Below are 20,441 nucleotides of genomic sequence, written 5' to 3'. Positions count from 1 at the left end.
ACTTTCTAACATGGTAAAACTATATAAATCTCAGTCCGAAAGCCAGCCTCTGACTTAGTGGGGAAGCTTTAGACACAAAGGCACAGACACCCACTCTCTCCACCACGATCGACACTGAATCCCAGCTCTAAGCCAGTCAGACAAGAAAATGATTGTAGCCCGGCTGGTGTGGCTCAGTGGTTGCGTATCAACCTATGCATCAAGAGGTTGCTGGTTCGATTCCTGGTCAGGGCACGTGCCCAGGTTGTGGACTGAATCCCCAGTGAGGGGCATGCAGGAGGCGGCCACTTGATGTTCTCTCTCATCGATGTTTCTATCTCTCTCTCCCTCTCCCTTCCTCTCGCTCTAAAATCAGTAAAGAAAAATAAAATAAAAATTTTAAAAATAAAGAAAATGATTGGAGATTTAAGAGCAATGAAATTATCTTGACTTGCGTTATAACAATATACCTGGAAAACCCAAAAGAATCGATGATAAAGTTGACACAGCTAATGAAAGAATCTTAGAAAAATAGCAGAATGAAAACTGAACAAAGTAGCCATCATAAAAGTCTGACAACACACTCCAGGAATACAGAGAAGCAGGCAATGCCAAACACTGCTGGTGGGAATGCAAAACGGTAGACCACCCACCAGGAAATTTGATATCTAATAAACATGCATACTTATTTACCCTGTGACCCAGCAACCCCATTTCTAGGCACTGATCCCAAAGAAACCCTGACAAAAACTGTTTTATTGAAGAACTCTAAATAGAAATTGATGGATAATTTATTTAATATTTAACATAATAAAAATATATAAACCAGGACCAGACACTGTGACAGATGACATGTTCAGCACTGCTTGTAATAGCAGAACACTGGAAAACAACCCAAACTTCCTGAGATATGGGACAGATTCAACTCTGATGCATCCATAGAATGGAACCCCGTGCAGCTGGCTCCCAGTGGGAATGAAGAACATCTCTATACCACGTGGAGGGAGCTCCAAGAGCTGGCTATTTGAAGAAAGAGAGTGGACAGAAGTGCACTGTGCATGCTACCATTCACCTGAGGAAGGAGGAAAGGGCCCATGTGAACGTGTGTGTGTTTTAAATGAAAGAATAAACCAAAAAGCTTCCCACCCATGGTCAAAACAGTAGAAAAAGGAAATGGAGCAAATGAGGAAAAAGGACGCTGGGCTTCTGTGAATACACAGGTATCTCTCGCTCCACTGTGCTGCGCTTTATTGTGCTGCACAGATGTTACTTTTCTCTCTTTTTGTTTTCAACTGCAGTTGACATGCAATATCCTATCAGTTTCAGGTGTGCAACACAGCGATCAGACATTTATATAACTTAGGCAGCGATCACCCCCAGATCAGTCTAGGGCTCAACAGATGTTGCGTTTTTTATAAACGGAAGGCCAGACACTCCAGCAGTGACAAGATCACACCTTGCTTTGTCATGGTTCTCACTTTATGGCGGTGGTCTGGAACCAAACCTGCAATAGCTCCAACATACACCTGTACCTTGTTCTGCAGACTTGACTTGGGAACCATGTAAATATTTTACTTAATTATAAAATAAGGGTCATGGCAACAAACACAGAATTCTCCATATGACTCTGTTTTTAAGGCTATAAACAAACCCAATGGAAATGGGACTCAGCAGAGCCGACACGACAGCTCGGACAAGGGAGCAGGCCTCCATGAAGAAGTGAAGGCACGCAGGGCAAAGCCAGAGAAAGAACAGGTGCCCACTGAGAGACGGCCACGCACCACTTACCTCCACCTTGCTCTCAGGTTCATGATCAGCAGCCGGGAAATACACCACCTCTTGCACTTCATCCCTGGGCCGAGCTGAATTCTTCCCAAACACCACCAGACCGTCCTTAGCACACGGCGGGAAGGCCACCAAACAGCAGCTGGGCGGGGCTGCAGCCATCCTGAGAAGAGAGCGGATGCAGGAGACAGAATGGGAGCGGGCCTGCTGTGGGGCACTCCAACAGCGAGCTCTCCGCGCACATTGCACCAGTGGACACCACTTTCGTGTGCAACCCTGTGCAGCTAGCTCACGACGAGATCCCAGCTGGCAAACGAAGGTGGGGTGTCTGGAGTAGAGTTACAAAGCCACCGAGACCAGATAGTGTTTAGTACTCTGTGGGATTAAACAAGCTCAGATCTGCAACAAACTGCAGTGCCAGCCAAAAGCACGATGACGTCAGAGAAAGGAAAGGAGGTCATTGTTCCAGGCAGCGAACACACGCACTCTGCAGTCTGTCACAGCAACGGAAAAATAAATCAATACCTTGTAACAGAGCCCTTCAGAAGTGCCTCGGATCTAGAGGTGCATGGCTGCCATGTGATAGATTTTGCGGTGGTGATGGAAATGGGTCTAGATTTAGATTGCCAGAGACTCCCCCTTTTTATACATTTTTGCTCTATCTCAGTGACATAACACTCAAGCATCTCCTGGTTTCCCTCCCAACTCTCCAGCCGGCCTGTTCTCTTCTACCTGGTCATTGAGCATCCTCACTGCTCCATCCTTTCTCCTTTAATGCTCTCTTTTCTTCGGGAAAACTCCTCCACGCTCAGAGCCACCCTTGTCACGTCTGTGCCAGTGGCCCACGCATTTAACCGCAGCTCAGTTCTCCCCTTGAGCTCCCATCCTACCGGATACCCAAGGCGGATTTCATCATCTTCCCCAAGCTGGTCCCATTTCCCAGGTTCCCACAGCAGTGGCCAGGTCCACACCCAGCCTACGAGAACATGGGGACCTCGGGAACTATCTCACCATCTGCTTCTCCGTTACCTGACATACCAAGTCCTGTAGGTTCGACCTCCTAAATCTCCATAGGAACCATCCACTGCTCTCCATCTCCACTACCACCCACTGCACCGAGCACCACCATCTCTAGCCTGGATCGCTGCAGAAGCCTCCTAAGGGATGACTCCATACAGCTATCATCCCCCCCCCCCCCCCAGAGCATTCTCCACATTGTAGCCAAAGCGATCTTTTTAACAGGAAGATTTTTTTCATATCATTCCTACTTAAAATCCTTTATAGGTTTCCCACACTCGCCCCTCCACCCTCTCAACTCCAGCACACAGGCCCTTACCAGTTCCTCCAGGACGCCCAGGGCCTTTGCACAGGCTGTGCCTGCTCCTTGAGCACTCCTTACCCTGCTCCCTGCACCAAAGCCATCTGCCGAGTTGACAACTGCTCCTTCCCATGCCAGCTCGAATGCCACGCTCATTTATGTCACCAGACAACACAAAGAATCAGATCTGAAATATCTGTGTCACTATTTTATTACCAACTATCAATATTTAGTCCCCCTCCCCAAAAAAAGTCTAAGCAATATGAAGGCAGGGACCATGTCTGTTTTGCACACCACTGTAAACACAGCTCTATTTTCTGCAGGGTAGATTTCAATAAATAATGAACAAGTGTTCAGTTCTCCTTTCTTAACAGTCCACCAAACTGAAGCTCACTCCCTACCACACACCCCTGCACCTGGCTGGAATGAATGCCCTTCTCTTAGTCTCGGTGAATATCTGTCAAAATCTGGTTCAAAAATCCCTTTCTTTCAAAAAACTGTCTATTAAGAACTCAGTCATTTTCTCGGCATCCATCCACAGCACGAATGCGCCCTTCTGTTCTATGACGATGTGTGTGTGTTGCTTGTAAATGTACTGCTTCCTCTTCAAATAAAGCTCCCTGGGGCAGGACCCATGCCACCCAACTATAGGTGCTCTTTCCCCCGCCCCCCGTTATTAGAGGCACTCAACCAATATTATCTACAGAGCCAACTGTCATATTTGTGTCATTCATCACCCAACTTACATGTATTTTATTTTATAAACCCAAAATATAAGTGAGAAGGAAAGCAATGTTCTCAGAAAAACAACTGGGATTCAAAACTCAGCCCCACTACCTACCAGCGGTGTGACCCTGAGCAAGTTACTTTACCTCTCTGAGCCTAGATTTTCTCTTCTGCACATGTTTTGCCCCAGCCCACAGGTGTATCATGAGTACCAAATGAAATGATACTTGGGAATATATTTTGCAAACTCTGAAGGCTGCATGAGTATAAGATATTTTATTTGTGTTTCTGGCTGTTCAAATAGAGCAGCATCTCAACATTTCTGTGGAGCAGGCCAATCAAAACGAAGTCACCTCGCTCATAGCTGGAGCAGTTATCAAACTGCAGAGTTAGCAACAGTCTATGTCTAGGAACACTCCGTGAGGGACCAGACTGCTGTGTGCACCTCCAGGCTACTTCTCGTTCGTCTCCGCCTGCACAGCCGAGGCCCCACTGGGTTGCTCAGGGCAGCCCCTAACTCGGAAAATAATTCCCTCCCCGCTAGGAGGAGTAGCCCCTCTCGCTTTGTGAGAAAGAAAAGGCAGGAAGATAAAGAGACTCCAGTTCTTTCTCCCCTTAACCTTTCCCATGTACACAAAAACTGCATTATCCTCAGACTTCAGGGGGAGAGAGAGAGAAACAAAGGCGCTGTATGTGGAAGAAAGACCTAGAATAATTATAAGATAAAGTGCCTTTATCGAGGGGTTCCTAGATCTTGGGGGTGGGGAGAATTACTGGCTGAACCAAACAAGTGAAACAGACCCAGGAGAAGATAAGACGGAGAAAGGACGCATTTACCTGTGCCTGTGTGCCTCTCGTATGTAATATGACTTCCCTTCCTCCCCTATTGTTGGGCCACTTCAAAAGTACTGCAGTCTCATCTATGAGAAACCCTTACTTATTTGATCCTTAAAAAATAGTAGGAATCCACTGATCTTGCAGTTACGAGATGTATCAACAGAAAATAAATAAAACCCACAGGGTTTGTGACAAGCACCTCCTCTTCAGCCAGGACATCTGCTTGGTCAGCTTGACCAAGTCATCGAGGTCACTTAACCATAACGAGGATGTAAGCAACAGAAGCCCAGGGGACTGTGGGCCAGGGAGACTGATTTTCCACTGAATTTTGTGACTGCCAGAAGGGAGCAGAATTTTAATGTCTATTTTTTTTTCATGTGACATAAACCAGCAACCTGTGCATCACGACGAGCAGCAAACTAGGCAAGGCTACTTGTCCATTTATTCTCCCCATGTCACCATTGCACACAGCGGAGCCTCGGTGATGACCTAGCTAGACCCTTTCCTACTCTCTAGACCAGTGCTGTGCAAAGCACTTTCCCCAGCGAGGGGCATGCGCTATCTCCACTGTCCACGATGGTGGCCACTAGCCTCACGTGGCTACTGAAGTAGTTAGCGGGATTAATAAACGGGATTTTTAATTTCGCTACAAACTTTAATTAGCTTCAGTTTAAATAGTCACACGTGGGTAGTAGGAAGCCGGTTGAACAGAATGGCATTACAACTTGCCAAAGAACTCAGAAGTGAAGATTTTCATACTACAGTTTCCAACGGTCCCAGAAGTACTTATGTATGAAGTCTTCCACTTATCCAAAGACAAATGTGCCATCATCCATATAAAGAGTTGGCAAAGAGGAAGCAGGACACTTTCAGAAGACTGCAGAAAACAAACATTGGGAACAGCTCCTGAACTCACCGGACAGACTGGTTGAAGCAGGCTCTTCCCTCCAGAAGCCCAAGGGGATTGGAGCCCCAGATGCCACGTCCACGCCCTTTGATGTAAAGCTCCTGTTCCTAACTCTGAATGCACCGTGGAAGTGGTCCTCGCCCTGCCTGCAACACCTTCAGGTACTTGTCAGGTCCATTCCTCTCTTATCTCCTAAATGAACTTTATACCTTCGCTCCTCTCCAAACCTCCGACCACCCCCTCCAAGCTGATGTCTCACCTCCTAGTCCGCGAAGGACAGACGGCTGGGGAGGAAGACTGTTCGAGAGATGATAAGCAGGTTTGAAGGCCCTGTGGCTGGAGAAAGGGAAGGAACCGGTAAGTAAAAACCCGTGCAGCCGAGGCCGGAGAGCGTGGGGGAAGAGGCTGGGGAGGCAGAGAGGCCAGGGCAAGGATTCCGTGTCTATCCCAAAATAAACACTAAAGCCACTGAAGGCTTTGGGCCAGGTGTTAGGTCGGAAGTGCAGCCAGTGCATACGGACACCTTTTCCAGGAAGCTGGCTGTGATATGGAGGAGACAGCTCCTTGGGTGGAGGTGGAAGCGGGGACAAGTAATTCCATTTCTCTGTTTCTCCCCTAACGGACTGGTCAGGAAAATGGACAAGATTTATGCATAAATGTGTTCACTACAGAGGTATTTATACAGGTGAAAACGTTAATTGTACAGTATCAGAGAAATGGCCAAAAATATATGCTACATTATACGGTGAAATACTATAAAACCATTAAAAATACATTTGGGAAGAGTTGTTAATTGCACAAGAGAAATGGTTTGGGAAAAGGGCCCAGAAATAAATTCTTACTTATGTAAAAATATTCATAGATATAGGCTAGAAGAAAATATGCCCCAAATATTAACAACAGTTGTCTGACCATTAAATTTGATGTGGTTTTTTTTTCATATTTTCCTTCAATATCCAATTTTCCTATAGGTATTTATACTTATATGATCACAACAATGATTTAAAAAAAATAATAAACCCAGACAACATAACCAATTTTGGACTTGTATTTTAAAGAAAAAAGGTTTGGTTCTATTTCTTTGTCCTGACACATCTGAAATTTCAAACCTGGCCAATTCTTATTTGAGAACTATTTTAAGATGATTTTTTTATTTTTTATTCAGTGTTATTATAGTTACTCATTGATACTTTCTTCTACTTTTTTTCTTTTTTTTTTACAGCCTGCCCAGTTCAGGGTGTCACTCAAGGAGTACACAAATTTTCATGACTAGTAGTCACACAAATAGTGGGCAGGACTCCTACAGCTGTGTCCCTACCAGGAAAAGAAAAACCAGGCCAGCACACAGCCAGTTCTCTCCTGAGCCTCGGATGAAATCCTTCTAAAGCGATTCAGGGAAATTCAATTTTGTTCCTATTATGTATCAAAATACTGGTTAACATACCAGGTATTCAAATATTTAAACAAGTGTGTGTGTGTGTGACAAGTTAATTCATCTATATACTATATAAAATATTAATTTTGACATTTTTATTTTCAAGGTTTTTATAAACCGAAGTCATTCGTGCATGACACAGACACACTTTAAGATGTTTCTCCTTTCCCCTTCGGAATCCTGCATCACTTTGAGATGCCATATTTTCCTCCACAAAGAAAAATAAATTAAAATTCAATGAACTCCCAATCACACATGCTGATGCAAACAAAAAATGACTGCATAAAATGTTTTCATCATTTATATTTGGCTTCAAGAAACAGAATATAACCATTTATGAATGGCTTTTCCATTGTAACTAACTCTCCTTGACCCTGCACTGGACTTAGAGCAGAGCTTACCCAGAATCGAAGCCACGCCTGAGGGCTTTGTTTTTCCACCTGTTTGTTCTGAGGAATACTTCCAAAGCCTTTTGCTGAGCCTGGGACCCCAGAGGTCAGGTCGGTGTCACACTACAGGCCTGAACCTGCACCTAGGTGTGTCAAAAGTAGTGTTTTCTAAACTGTATGCTGTGGCCTCTTCATGGGTTATGAAATCCATTGCATGGATAAGGTTCCAATCTAGTGGATAAGATCAGCATTTTTTTAAGAGAAGCATTTTCAAGAAAGCATATATGCACTTCTCATAGTAAGGAAAAGGGCTGGTATAGGACACATTACGTTCAGGTATGGAAACGTAGTGTGTGTGTGTGTGTGTGTGTGCGCGCGCGCGCGTGTGTGTGTGTGTGTGTGTGTGTGTTGGGTTGAAATACAACATTTCTCTCTTACTGTGGGTTTCAAGCAAAATTCTTTAAAAGCAACAGGCTTATTCTACTGAATAAGGCTTCTTTGTGCTAAATACACATTAGGATTCTTGCCAGGTTAGCAATAAACTACCAGTTCCAATTAATGAAATACTCCAATTGAACTCCCCTGGACGGTTAAACTGACAGCCATTTCCTACGAAGTATTTGTTAAGAGTATTTTAAAGTATATTATCTGTCCTTTATGCTAAGTGGTGTAAGCCAGTCACAAAAATGCATACACTGTATAATTTCATGCGTATGAGGTTGCTAGAAGAGTCAAATTCACAGAGACAGAAAGTAGAATGGTAGCTTTCAGGGGCTGGGGGAGAGGGGGCATGTTTAATGGGTATCGAATTTCAGTTTTACAAGACAAAATAGTCCTGGAGATTGGTTGCACAACAATGTGAATATACTTAATGCAACTAAACTGTATACTTAAAAATAGTTAAGATGGTAAATAATATGTTATGTGTCTTTTTTAGATGAAATGGCCACATGTGGCTAGAGGCTACGGTGCCAGACAGTGCAGCCCTAGACATCGTGCTATCAGCCACGGTCAAGAATCCTCAAGTTCAATTTCTAACCATCATTGTCCTCCTTATCAGACTCCTTTCAGGATTCAGGACTTCCTCTCGGGAGCAAGCAATTAGAACACCAGGTTCCCTGGAGTTCACAGCTCCGAGCTGCATCTCCCAACATCCGTCCTCTGACTAATGGCAGGAGGCTGGGTGCGGGCGTGGGGGGCAGTACCCCTGTATCTAAGAGACGACTTACAGAATGCCTAGACGAGGAGGGAGGAAGCTGCCTGGGAGAAAAGGTCTTTGTCCTCAAGTTCAGTGAGTACTCACTCATTGAGGGTGTGAATGCTGAGCCCAGTAGGGCCTTGCTCTGCCCGCTGGCCAAACTGCTCTGCCTTGTGTCTCCATGAGCCACCCTGTCCCTAATCAGTCACCTTATCCACTTATGAGAAAACCCTGAGTTTCCTGAGAGAGAGAGAAATTACTGTCTTTATAAGCTACAGGTTTATTAACTGTCTTGCAAATCCTGGGATGAAGCGCCTGTACTTGCACAAGGTAATGACATCCAAATGCCCAGCCAGCTTCCTTCCTGTCCAAGCTCCCAGCTTTACTGAGCAGGCTGCGTATGTGTAAATCCAATGTCTGTGCATTGGGATTCTTTTATTATCTTATGTCTTGATAAATTCGTGTTTTAAAGTATTGCTATTCCTGCTGGACAGGAAACAGGACAAATGATACCCATTTATAAATTGATTTTTCTCTCATACGTCTGCTATTGGAATAGAAAGGAATAAATAAGGTGTGTGGGGAAGAATGATCTAACTAAAAATTGGGTTGTGAACACCAGCTGGTGAAAGGCACATAAATTAGCTCGGACTCACCAAGCCCTGCCCGAAAGAAAGACTCCGCTAAGTACTTCACGGAAGGCTCAAGACGGGACAGCGTGAAGCCGTAGGAGGCTGTTGGAAGCTGACTACTAGCAGCCAGACAGTTCCAGCTTCCAACAGTCAAAGCCTCAGGTTAGGAACTACCTAATGAAGGAAAGACTGCATTGAGCAAGCAAGCAGGCTTAGGAGTCAACCTGGGTTTGAACCTCAGCTTCATGTCACCTTTCTACACGGAGATAATAACAGGGTGTGGTAAGGTTTAAAGGAGCAGGAACTTGCAAATACTGATGAAGGGCTCAGAAAACGGTCTGAGACACGGTGAGAACTGAGCCATCATGAGGATAAGCGAGGGTAGAGGGCACGTGAGGAAGGCTGTTCCTTTGTCAAGGTCTGACCCTTCCGACTTCAGGAATTTGGCCTTTTCCTTGCAGGGTTGAAATGTTCTTTCACCTTTTGAAGATTTTCTTCATTGTCACCTCATGTCTTTTAAGAGCTGCTTAATATTCCCTTTCTCTAATGTCAACCGCAACACCTGCCCCTGACATTTCACACCTGCGGTCCTTAGTGCCAGTCGCCAGCTGACAGTCTTCCGAGCAGCAGCAAATGGGACAGGGGTAGCGGGCTGCACCTTTGGTTTGGCCCAGAGTGTTGGCATAAATAGTGGTTTTTGTGATCTGAATATAGCAGGTAACATTGTAAAACCTAGAGATTTTCTGTAGAAATTCTGGCTTCTCTTGAAAACTCAAAAGAGCTGGCAATGCCCAGTCCACACTGCCGCGGGACAGCGAGACTGGAGGAGGGTAGGGGCTCTTCTCATAGTCCCCCCGCCCCCTGATGAAGGCCAGTGAAAGCACCACGTCATCACCCTTGGGCTATTGCTTTTTCCCTCTTTTCAATGTCAGGTCAACGGCACTCATGTGTGATGCCTGCTTGGCCCCAAGTGCACAGGGGCAGGAGAATGGCACAGTTTAGAGACAAACAGAACCTTGTTTATATCCCGACTCCACCCACTAACTGAGAACAGGCAGGTTATGAACCATCTCTGAGCCAGAGTTTCTGCCTGTGAAAATGGGACCAATCCCCCATCACACGGAGCACTCATGATTACCATATGAAAAGCACCTAGTCCTGTGGCTGCATAAGGTGGGCGCTCTCTAGACAAACGCTCACTTTCCTCCTGCCTCTACTCCCGGGGATGGGTTTGCCGGTTTTGCACCAATCCCTACTATGCGCCTTCACCCTCTCACCAGGAATTGGCACCTAGCACATCAGACACACTCACATTCCAAAGTGTAACGAAAATGGGCTTAAAGAATCAAACTAGCACGATGATGTCCCCAGATCTAACCATCAGTTTTCAGAGACTACAAATGACACCGTGCCGATGCAATCAGCAAATCCAGACTACGAGAAACTCTCTAGGACAAATCAGATTTCTTCAACAACTACATCAAAAACTGCAAAGTGATCTCACTTATTTGTGGAATATAATGAACAAAAAGCTGATGAACAAAACAGACCTGGAGACATAGAAAGGAGTAGGGTTCAGACTGACAAACCTGAGAGAAGAGGGGCAGGGGCGAGGGGATGAGATAAACCAAAGGTCTTATATGCATGTATACATGACCAATGGACATAGTCAACACTGCTTGGTGCAGGGCGGGTTAGGGAGGAGGGTGTGTGTGTGTGTGGGGGGGGGGGCATCTGTAACAAAAACAAATTAATAAACTCAAAAAAAAAACTGCAAAGAAAAAAATTAAGTTACTTAAAAGATGTATCCGCCAATTGCAATGAATGGAACTTATTTAGATGCTGGTTTTTAAAAACTGCAGAGAAATGTTATAAGATAATTGGGAAAATGTGAGCACTGGCTATTTGATGACAGTAATAAGTAATTGTTCATTTCTGAGCTATAATGATGTTGCAGTTGTGTTAGAAAAAAAAATATCCCATATCTTTTAGATGCATGCTGAAATATTTCCATGGGAAACGAGGAAATGAAAGCAATCCAGGAGAAGGAGAAGGCTGGGAGCTCACATGAGACAAGACCGGCTATGTAATACAAATGGCCAAAGTGGGTGATGAGTACACAGTGGTTTACTGTGCTGTTCTCTCTACTTTGGTGTATGCTTGAAATGTCCTACAATTATTAACTTTTAAAAAGTAAAGCCCATGATAAGCTGCTTAAAATTCTTTTAAGGTTAGAAATAGCACTGGACTTATCTAATACAGGGCCTGTTTTCTTGGAGTTACCTCTTGTGAGTACCTTATTTGGGCCTCAGAAACCTCTTTGAAGAAGGATTACTGGGGCAGAAGGGATGGGGAGGGACTTGGGTTTGACTTGTTAGTGCCCTGAGGGAGGGGGTGAGTCCCAGGTCCCCTCTATCTGGCCTGATTTCTTTTCCTCAAGTTTTTAAATGCATTTTGTGCTCATCCCACTGTGAGCCCCAAGAGGACAAGGACCCCTCTGTAAACCTTTATTTCCCTGGCACCCAGCACACAGACTGGCACATAATAAGACCTCAATAAATGTTTGTTGAGCAAAAGAAGGGGGAGGGAGTATCTATATTTCATCTTTAATATGAGAAAAGAGCAGAAAAATCAAATTTTGACAAGGTGCTGCTGTACTGTGGTACAACCGATGGTATTCCCATTTGACCTCAGATCACAGTGGGCTGAGGAGCTTGTTATGATGGCTGATCCCTGGGTGCCCGCCTTCTGGGAGATTCTGATCCAATAGGTCTGAACCGAAATCACAGGACAGATATTTTTAACAAGTGCCCATGATGCAGCCAGTTCCGACTGGTACGTAAGAGTCCCCAGTACAGATTGTTCAACCTCTGTGCTTCTCAAATGTATTATTCATTGTTTCTGCCTGGCTCTTTCTTGACTGTGGAAACTTTCAACATTCACACCGGAGAAGAGAACAGTAAACCTCCTCACGGCATCCACCAGCCTCAAGGGCCATCCAAACTCTACCATCTTGCTCCCCAATTTTACTTTCAAGGAAATGATTTCCTTCGCATTGCATGTTGCCGAGTTCAGCGGCAGCGATACTCTGCTTTACGATGAAGGTGGGCGAACCCATCCTGGTTAACTTGAGAGCGGGATTTTCTTTTCCCTAGCGTGACAAGTAGGGTGTAGTCTCTAGCGTTAAAACTGGGAAATCATCCAGCTGGTGTGGCTCAGTGGTTGAGCCTTAAACCATGCACCACGAGGTCACCGGTTCGATTTCCAGTCAGGGCACAGGCCCAGGATGTGGGCCTGATCCCTGGTGGGGGGCATGCAGGAGGCGGCCAATCGATGTTCTCTCTCATGGATGTTTCTATCTCTCTCTCCCTCTCACTTCCTTTTTCTCTAAAATCAATACAGGAAAAAAAATTGTTTTAAACTGGGAAATCAGATGACGTGATAACCAGGAAGGTTTGAATTGTTGATTGTGATGGAAAAGTTTTGCTTTTTTCACTACTTTAAAGAAATAAAGTTTTATCCAACTTTTTAAAAATGCCTTTTAAAAAACAAAAGGTGTTCTTTATTCAACATAGATGCAAGATTAATCTTTTGTTTGCCTTGAATAGAAAGTAGGAGTTTGAACCAGAAAAAAGAAGAGTTAAATACCATTTCAAGTAGCTGAATACTTCTAGATCCATGAGCTGACTTAGAAATACCCTTTGGATACTGACTGAAATGATCACAAACTGATTTTTTTATTTTGTTCCCAAAATACTGCCATTCCGGTAATTAGCAAGAGAAAACAAAAAACAATGTCTATTTTTAAATTATAAAACTAAAATCCAGGTAATTAACCTTACTTAACTTTACCATAACACCTGATAATATAATGGACCACTGTTGGGGTGTGTTCCTCCCCAAAGTTTCATAAGAATTAAAAAAAAAAAAACATTTATGATATGTTATTGGCTATGTATACATATTAGGGAAAGTTGGGAAATACACAGGAATAAACTGAGGAGATGAAAAGAGGTTACACAGCCCTGGCCAGTTTGGCTCAGCGGTTAGAGCGTCGGCCTGCGGCCCAGAGAGACCCGGGTTCAGTTCCTGCTAATGGTACATTCCTCAATTGCAGTTTGTCCCCAGGCCTGGCTGGGTCGTGCAGGTGGCAGCCACTCGATGTGTCCCTTTCACGTCGATGTTTCTCTCTCTGTCTCTCTCTCCCTCCCACTCTATCTGAACAAAATATGGAAAAATGTCCTCGGGTGAGGATTAAAAAAAGAAAAGAAAAGAAAAGAAAAGAGGTTACACAAATTACATATGGTATCATTCAAATTATGTATATGATCTGGATAGAGGATGCAAAAAGGTCATAAAAAACTGCAACAGAAATTTTAAGAGTAACTATTTCTGGGTGGTAGAATCACAAACAATTTCTTGACCTCTATATGTCCAGCAATTTTCAAATTTCCCACATGAAAGTATAGAATTTGTAATAAAAACGTGGTTTTTTTTGTTTTGTTTTTTGTTTTTTTTATCCTCACCTGCGGATATTTTTCTATCTATCTTCAGTTAGAGTGGGAGGGAGGAAGAGGGAGAGGGGGAGAGACAGAGAGAGAGAGAAACATCAATTGGTTATCTCCTGCACAACCCCTAAGTGCTGAGCCAAACTGGCCAGGGCAAAATGTTTCTTTTTTTTTTAAAGGAAGAGCTGCAACAATCATCTATTATCCAGATTTATTGCAGCTAATAAATATGACCTTGCAATAGGCAGACTCAGGGATCGGGAGAACCCCACAGTGTAACCATGGCAAATGAACTCATTTTACCTCGTGGCCACATCTGATTCTGCCTCATTGCAAGACATGGTCACAATAAGAAATATGAATAAGGCAAATGTCTAGTTTAGTGATTCGTGTGGCAGACTAATAACTAAGGAAATGTCGAGTTTTCTATGCTCAAATTGAATGTTTCAAAATCTACATGTATATAGCTGTATGTATATATATACACACACACACAACACTATTTTTTAAAAGTGAGGGGAAGAGAGATGAACTGACTGGCATCTGTTTCTCATGAGTACAATACATTTTTTAAATGCAGGAAAGAGTAGATAAACAATGCAAGCAGGATTCCTTTTTTACTCAAGCTAGCAAAATTAGAAAAATACAGCCCGATCAAGTTCATTGTAAGGAAGCCGTGTTCCAATACACGGCAGGTGGAAAGACAGCTTCCCGTCGTTCATAGCAATATAAAGAAAGGAAGGAAGTGCGTTGCATCACATTAATGAAACACCTTAGACTTGTGCAGTCAGGATCCTCTCTCGAAGATCTTACATTATGACTTTTTAAGAAAGAGTCAGAAAGACCCGGATTTCGGGTGCTGTTCCTCCACTTACTAAGTTCTGCATCTATAAAATGTGGTCATGCTGTCTACCATGTACCATTATGGGGACTAAATGAGATAATATATGCAGAGTATCTAAAATAGAAAAACACCCAAAAAAGATTTATTCCCTTAATTTGTTCTTAAAGATCAGCGTTCTGAAAATGTAATGACAATGGAAATAAAGCAAGAAGATTTTGTGAAATAGGTGGGTATGTGGTTAGCTGCCCAAAGCATTCTCTGTAGGAAGGATCTGGGAGCTACCAAGCAAGCTGCATCCAGGGTCCTCTCCTTTCCTTCTGTTCTCATTTTTGACATTGCTGCCATTGTGTCCACTAATTTGGCAGGGTCGCTCTGAATTATGCCCTTCCTCTTCTCACCATCTGTTTTCCCTCCCATCTAAATAATGCATTGTCTATTATCATCTTTTCCCATTAATGTGATTCAATATGTACCTGTTAGCTCTGCAAAGTGGGGTTTTAAAATATATTCCCATTCTTAAAATGGGAAACTCTGTCCCTATAAAAATATTAGCTAAACATTCATTTCCTACAAAAGAAATAAAGTATTAATAACATTTAAATCTTGCTAGTAACCAGAGGGTTACTTTATAGTTAGCAAAATGAACGTAAAAACTACTTTATAAATGTTCATTTATGTCTCAGCCATTTGCTGTGTTTTAACCATTTGGAAATGTATCATACTTAATTATAAAAATATTTATACATATATGAATATATATGAATATATTAGTATGTATATACATATGTGTGTGTATGTACACATTTTAAGTCTCTTTATAGCAAGCTCACATTATTGGACTTTTAATTATTTTAAAGATCTGATTACTTTAGTACTTAAGAAGGACATTTCATTTATTCTTTCAGGTCACTGGGGCACTGCTAAGTGCAATTTTAAAATACATTAAGGTTTTACTTTGGAAGAAGGAAAAAATGTTCAGAAGGGTAAGTCATTTTAATTAGGATTTTTAAGGAGACAGACGAATTACCAGCATGTATTTTTAGGTCCTAACCACCTACAAGCGCTTTGTCCAACCCAAGGAGAAATGGAGCTAAAAACATGTTTTCGAGTTCTTCATCATCTAGAATAAGAGGTTCTCATTGTACCCAACCAACAGAGAAGGGCAGTAACCCAACTTGAAACAGTGATGGGAAATGCTTATGGGAGCTTTCAAGGGTGTCTAGTTCACCTTAGGGAAGATTTAGGTTAAATGTCTAACCAGAAAGAACAGAAGGGGCTTGAGGTTAACCATCTTGTTAACCATATCCAGCGCCTTCTCTCTGCTTCAGGTGACACTCAGGATGGCAAGCCCCCAGCTCCCTCCCCTTCCAGTCACCCTGAGCACTCTTCCTGTACTCCTCCTCCATCCACCCCACCTCCCCTCAAGCTTCTGCTCAGCTTCTCCTAACACATCCCGTTCCATGAACAGAATCGCACACCTCAACTTTCTGTGAATGACCTAGACCTACAAAGTCCAATAGAAATATAATGGAAGACAGATGCGAACCACACATGTTAATTCTGTCTTCCAGTAGGGGCATCTAAATAAGTAAAGAGAAACTGGTGAAACTATTTTTAATAATATATTTCATTTAAACCCAACATATCCAAAATATTACTTCAATATATAATCAATATAAAATAATTGAGATGTTTTAAAGTCTTTTAATATAAATTTCTGATATCTGATGTGTATTATAAACTCACAGCATATCTCAGTTTAGACTAACCACATTTCAAGTGTTCACAATCACATGTGGCCAGTGGCTGGTGGCTACCTAATTGGACAGCACAGACCTCTCTCACGGCAATGAAGATGGTCCCAAACTCTTAGAATGACTGCGTATTGCTAGATAAAGGGATCATGTGTGATATTTTAAAAATAACTTTGGATTATCTATATTTTTATTGTTCTCCAACAAACACAAATGGCAGGTGTTTGTGTATTTTAAAAACTTGTGATTTTAAATCTCTTTGACATAGGGGAATTTCAATGACTGAATCTTCACATTCACGCCCTAATGTAAGTTGTTATTTTTTAATCCTCACCCAAGGACATTTTTTTTCACTTTTGTTCAGATAGAGTGGGAGGGAGAGAGAGAAACATCGGTGTGAAAGGGACACATCGAGTGGCTACCACCCACACGACCAACCAGGGCCAGGGACAAACTGCAACCGAGGTACATGCCCTTAGCGGGAACCGAACCCGGGTCTCTCAGGACCGCAGGCTGATGCTCTAACCGCTGAGCCAAACCGGCCAGGGCAGTTGTTATTTTTTTAATGACACGTGGCCTCAGCATCTGTCTTCACTTCAACATATTCAGCCAGACCTAGTTCCTAACTGCTCCACCATCACAAACTATGCTCCCTGCTGCCTGCAGCCCCCCCCCCCACCTTCTCCTTCCGCAGACCACTTGGTTGGAGGTACAGATGTTCCATACCCCCCACCTCTGCACAAAAATAACCCAAGCTCCATTTCTAGTTTTGCTTTAGTAGATCTGAGGTCACTGGGATATTACTTGAAGCATTCAAATTCAAATTCAAATTCAAATTATAGAAAAGGCCTCTGTCTTCAGTGCTGCTTCAAAGTATTTTAAATTAAGCTTATTATTTACTTGTACCTAAAATTAGATACACTCAAAAGCTGTTATATGTCCCACTTTGGTTTTTTTCTTTCTTTCTTTTTTTAATAGCCTACTGGTTCTCCACAAGCATCAGCATCAGCAACTTTTTTTTTTTTTTTTTGGTTAATCCTCACCTGAGGATATTTTTTCCATTGATTTTTAGAGAGAGTGGAAGGGAGAGAGGGAGGGAGTGGGGGAGGGAGGGGGAGGGAGAGAGAGGAGAGGGAGGGAGGGAGTGGGGGAGGGAGAGGGAAGGAGTAGGGGAGGGAGAGGGAGGGAGGAAGAGAGAGAGAGAGAGCTGGGCGAGAGCAACAACAATATGAGAGACTCTGCAGTGTACAAGCTGGTACCCTAACCTCTGAGCCACCTGCAGGGCAGTGACTAATGCTTTTTTAATCCTCACCGTAGGATATGTTTTTATTGACTTTTAGAGAGAGAAAAAGGGAGAGAGAGAGAGAACCATGGAAGAGAAATATCAGTTGCCTCCTGTATGCACCGTGACCGGGGATCAAACCCACAACCTAGGTATGTGCCCTGCCTGGGAATCAAACCCGAAAACTTTTGGTGCATGGGCTGAAGCTCCAACCAACCGAGGCACCTGGCCAGAGCATCAGTTTTTAATCAGAGACTGCACTTCTCACCTCAAAGATTATGACTAAAATAATGTTTCTGGAGTTTAAGTAGAGAAGCAGTTTAGTCCATGAACAATGTGAACTTGAGGCACAGTTTAAGAAGTTAAATGGGCTTGCATTAGGAAGCCTATAGATTTTTTTTACTTCATCACACAGTTGTTTTCCGGTTGCTCTATTTGCCACCCTCATAAAAACAGGTTTGCCCCCCTCCCCCGCTTTGAAAGGTGGCATGTGGAACCCTGAACTGGGGGAGTTACAAGACCTGGGTTTCAGTCCTCACCACCAATGGCCAACCAGCTATATGACCTTGGGTGAGGTCCATGCCCCCTGCTGGTTTTGGCCTCCCAGGCTGTAACAGGGGGGTTGACAATACAGTGCTCTCTCAGGCTGCCTCCAGCATGACCATTCCTGACCTAGTGCTAATCTTCCTCCATCCCATTATCCCCCAAACCAATGCCTCCTCATGCATCTCCTCTTCCTAAGTGAGAAGGTGGCTGGCAGTACAGCAGTGAAACGGGAAAGAAGGGGGGGGGGGGTCCTAAAATGAGTCACCTTTCAAGAATTTATTATCCTCTGGAGTCTGGGTGCTTGCTCATGGTGTTAAATCAGTGTCTGCAATGAGACTTGCTCTAAGAACCTTGTATTTGTTATGTCTACTATTCTTGGATGATGCTGACACTAGACACTCATCTCTCTTAAGAGACGGTTGTTGGTACAAAACAACACTGAAGTTATACATCAAGCAGATATCAGCAGCCACATAAATCGACTTTAGTGCAACCTGGAGAAAATCAGATCAGAATCACAGAGTTTTAATTAGGTCTTCACACCAGCTTTTGATAAGTTAGAGAAAATAAATTACAGCTCCCCAGACATCCCACTTAACCTCTCCAGGATCCTACAGCACCCTAAAATCTAGCCTGCAGCAAAAATTACTCCCCACCCCTGAAGGCTGGCTGCAGTGACACCCAGGAGAGCTTCCTCCCCCCAGATTCCCTCACCAAGGCCCAAGTCTGGGGCAGCAGATGTTATGTGGTCTGTGCTGCTTTCTCTGGCCTGATTTTTCATGCTGCCATTTTGAATTAGCATAGGTTTCCTCTGCGACCCATGCATCGTCTAGCCAGGCTGGGAATACAGTAGACACACACCCTACCAGGAAGCCTGCCACAGCCTAATTTAAGACACCAACAAACCGGAATTCAACAACAAATCCGGAAAGCCCGTATTATTTAACAGAACCCTGACTCACAGCAAATGACAGCTTCCTTAGGTGCACTTGGGGTTACTGGACATTTTAACCCTTAAATCCGAGCTTGCATCAATTCTCTAAAGTTCAAGCGTTCCTCCTGCTTTGCAGACCACACTCATCTCACGGAGGATGCACGGGCAGACAGAAGTGGGCAACCGTCTCAGAAGTGCCTGCGTGCCTTTTACCAGTAAGTGCCCCCTGGCTCCATCGCGTTAACCTGCCCGGACCCCTTCCCCCAAGAACCACCTCGGGCGTGGCTTCAGGGCAAGTTGTGTCAAGTCCTGCAGCCCGGTCCCGCGGGGACGAGAGCAACAGCCGAGCGAATGCAGTCCCCGGGCTCCACTCCGGGCCGCGCACCGGGTGGACGCGGGGACAGAGCGGGGCCACCGGCAGCGCCCCGCCAGGCAGCCATGTTCGCGCGAGCCCACCCGCGGCAGGTGCGCTCCTCCCGGGAAGGTGCCAGGCCCGCTCTCGAGCCCCACTGAGCCCCGAACCCCAGTAGCGGGGATACTGGTGGCGGGGGTGGGGGTCGCACAGGCACAGACCCCAACGAGGCAACAACTTCGATATCAAGAACAGGACACAGGAAAAGCCACCTGGGGACGGGGGTGAGAGTTAAAGGGAGATGGGGCAAAGATGGGGTTCGGTGTGGAGAGCGGGGCACGTTCCCACCAGGCTGCAGTGTCCGCGCCCGGGTGAGGCGTCCCTCCCTTGCGCCCTCGCAGCCCACAGACCGGAGTCACCCCCGACCCCGGTCCGAGGCCACCAGTCCCCTGCTCCCCGAGACCCTAGCTCGCCCCCGCCGGGAATGGGCCCCGGGCAGCGCCACCGCGGGTTCGGGGGGACAGCGGGAGGCGACGAGGCACAAGGCGGCGACGGTGGATGGGGAGTGAACCGCGGGAGAAGCGGCTGCAGATGCCCTGCGCTCCCATCGTGCCCGCCGCGGCTCACCTGCGGGCCGGCGGGCTCCGGGCTCGGCTCTGCGGGGCGGATGCTGCGGCCGCCGAGGGTGCAGGTGCTGCCGCGGCAACTACTGCGGCGACATCCGGGGCTGCGGCTGCAGTGGCCGAGGCGGCCGTCGGCGCTTCTCCCTGCACAGACTCGGGTGCTCCGGCCCACCGCCCCCGCTCGCAGTTTGCTCGGCTCACGTGACCGCGGGCCCACCCCCTCCCCTCCGGGCCCGGGGCCGCGCAGCCCCAGCCGCGTCGGGCCACCCGGGCTGCAGCGCCGCTCTCCGCCAGGCAGGGGAGGGCGCCTGGCGGCGGGAGGGGCGCGCGGCAGGAGGGGCGCGCGGCAGGGTGGGTCTCACCGCGGAAGGGACTCTTGGCTCGACTTTGAT

General features: G+C 45.2%; 1 protein-coding gene across 2 annotated transcripts in view; it reads right to left on the bottom strand.

Annotated features, from left to right (window-relative positions):
* SCRN1 (secernin 1) overlaps positions 1–20,209 on the bottom strand; it is a 53,923-nt gene extending 33,714 nt beyond the window's left edge. Inside the window, exons 1-3 of one of the 2 annotated variants that reach the window (XM_036247446.1) lie at positions 20,054–20,209; positions 5,812–5,888; positions 1,768–1,927 (exon numbers count right to left, since the gene is read on the bottom strand). In XM_036247446.1, coding sequence (XP_036103339.1) covers positions 1,768–1,926 — 159 coding nt within the window. In that variant the 5' untranslated portion in view covers position 1,927; positions 5,812–5,888; positions 20,054–20,209. The remainder of the gene's footprint in view (positions 1–1,767; positions 1,928–5,811; positions 5,889–20,053) is intronic. The other variant, XM_036247445.1, reaches the window with a different exon arrangement.
* Positions 20,210–20,441: the final 232 nt, after the last annotated feature.

Source organism: Molossus molossus, unplaced genomic scaffold, assembly GCF_014108415.1.
Source record: "Molossus molossus isolate mMolMol1 unplaced genomic scaffold, mMolMol1.p scaffold_m16_p_7, whole genome shotgun sequence".
Classification (NCBI taxonomy): domain Eukaryota; kingdom Metazoa; phylum Chordata; class Mammalia; order Chiroptera; family Molossidae; genus Molossus; species Molossus molossus.
Note: the sequence above shows the minus strand (reverse complement) of the source record. Positions and strands in the feature narration are given on the sequence as shown.